The sequence below is a fragment of the Aplysia californica genome, unplaced genomic scaffold (genome assembly GCF_000002075.1).
Source record: "Aplysia californica isolate F4 #8 unplaced genomic scaffold, AplCal3.0 scaffold00158, whole genome shotgun sequence".
Classification (NCBI taxonomy): domain Eukaryota; kingdom Metazoa; phylum Mollusca; class Gastropoda; order Aplysiida; family Aplysiidae; genus Aplysia; species Aplysia californica.
The window spans coordinates 747,657-749,987 of NW_004797428.1; the positions used below are offsets into that span (position 1 = coordinate 747,657).

The 2,331-nt window shown below is 40.9% G+C and overlaps 1 protein-coding gene across 1 annotated transcript; it reads left to right on the forward strand.

Moving 5' to 3' along the window:
• Positions 1–245: 245 nt before the first annotated feature.
• On the forward strand, positions 246–529 carry LOC106011667 (the record flags this gene model as incomplete). Its single annotated transcript, XM_013082088.2, is given in 1 exon segment — positions 246–529. A coding segment is annotated over 1 exon segment (237 nt), but the record flags the coding sequence as incomplete, so codon positions are not given.
• Positions 530–2,331: the final 1,802 nt, after the last annotated feature.

The following is a 2,331-nucleotide window of genomic DNA, read 5'->3' on the forward strand; positions in this document are numbered from 1 at the left end:
TGAAACGCAAAACTGCAGTGTGGAGGAAAATATAAAACCACAAATGTTTTTTGGGTGAACGCCCTGATATTACGTGAGGTTGTTGTTTTCTTCTTGTTGTTTATTTTGGCTTTTTTTTTACATTTTCTTAGTATGGCGACACGTTTCGTTCGTTCTGAAGTGTCAGTTTTTGTTTTCTCCAGTGATTTACATAAAGCATTTCAATATTCGTTATTAAAACGTGTTACTTTTGTTACACCCAGATCACAGTGCTCGGACCAGTTTTTATCAAATTCGGACCAGCAAAATCGGACCAGCATCGAATGTACGAGGAAAATTGCAGCCTGTGGAAATCATTCGCCGCCCATTTGTACAAGAGGGAGATTCCTCAAAACGCGGATTTTCATTTCGTCAAAACAGTAAATACTACGTTCGGACGAATTGCGAGGTTTGTTCTGTTCGGAGATTCCCGCATCTGTCCAGCGGCAGAAAACGTGTTTTAGTGAGAGTGATTCGAAAAAAAAATTGTTCGAATACAAAGATTTACATCACGAAATGGTTCACTCTTCTTCATAAAGTAATAATTGCAGATCCATGCAGTTAATGATCCGATCAACAGAAAATAGTCATTTAGGAAGAGGGCCATTTCGACCCTGCCTGCCAGAGCCAACTCGGGCTGAGGGGGATACAACGTCACAGCAGACTGATCAAAACCAAAGAGTCTACATAACAAGAGGGGCCACTTCTCTCTTTGAGCCAATTAAAAAAGTGTCCCCAAAATTCGGTGGCGCCCTCTTCGCAAATGCGCACCCTTTGCGAACAGAGTTACCCTACTTGAGTTTAAAAAATCAAAGTGAAACTAGCAAGTTTTTGAATAAATTTCGGAAGAACGCTTTTTTAAATGGTTAGGCTGACAAAAATCCTCTTCCGGAGGAAAAGGTGATTGCTTTCTTCGTTTAATTTGACTTTAGAATGAAAGGCGAGAGGTCATTAAAATATTTTAAAAACCATAAAACTCCGCACTGAACGAACCCGAACTGCTGATGAACAGCAGTCGATCTGCGCACGCAAGGAGGTGCTATTCCTATTCTTCTTCTGGAAAAACGAAAGAGAGCTTCAAAACAGACTGCAGCGCCATCTGAAGCAAAGAGTGAACATCTGGCGGACACTTTTTAGGCTGAGTGGCCCATCTTGTTATGTACTATCTTTGGCTGAGTGGCATATCTTGTTATGTACTATCTTTGGCTGAGTGGCCCATCTTGTAATGTACTATCTTTGTCAAAACCTCCCTACACTGGAATCGAACCCAAACCTGCTGCATTGGACAAGGAGGCGGCCTAGTGGTTAGGCTCTCGGACTCGCAACCGTAAGGTCGTGGGTTCGAATCCCGTCAAGGGCCCGACGTTGTGTCCTTGAGAAAGGCACTTTACACCAATTTTCCTCACTTCACCCAGGTGGGAATGGGTTCCCGGCTATAGACAGCGAAAGATCTTGTCAGTTTGTTAGTGTTTGAGCGCTTAATCGGCTGCTCGCACTGTATGCTTCCCGGGAAGCTGAGAATGTTTCGGAGTGTTCTGTGGTCTGCTGGGGTAATAATATAGTGTAAAGCGCATAGAGCCTGCTGTTGAGCGGGGATATGCGCTATACAAATGCTATCTATTATTATTATTATTATTATTACACCACAGACGCCAGTGGAGATTAGATGCAGAGATGCGAGCTTGTAAAAACCATAATATTACAATAATTTATTATGTCCACGAGGTTGTTGTTTTTTTGTTTTTCTTTAGGGGGGTGTTTATTTTTTGTTCGGCTTTGAGGGGGGTTGGAGGCTTGTTTTTGAGGTTGTTGTGTTTTTTTTTTGGGGGGGGGGGGGTTCGTTTTTCTTCTGGGGGGGGGGGTGTTTGTTTGTTTTTGTTTTGTTTTGGTTAGGGGGTTTTTTCTCTTTTTTTTTTTTGTTGCTATTTTTTTCCTTTTTTACGTAACCCATAAGCGAGAAAACGTAGTTTCATCGCTTCTTAGACTTAAGAATGTGCATTGTTTACATAAGGGAGAAAATTATTTCTCACTCTTCATAGATATGGTAAGAATGTGTATTGATGATGAATGATTATCTATACAGTGAGTGCATTTTAGGGGTGGGGGGGGAGAGAGAGAAAGTTGAAAAATAATGTTTCTTATGAATAGTAAATTATGTACGAATGTCGTTAATTCATTATACGATTGCTGATTATTGTTGCTGTGATTGAATGAAAAGCATTATGAATGTGTAGTTAAGTTTGTTAGGTGATAAATATATTCTTGATCTACAAATCTGATTCTGACTCGCTTGGAGGCTCCAGTGGCTAAGTG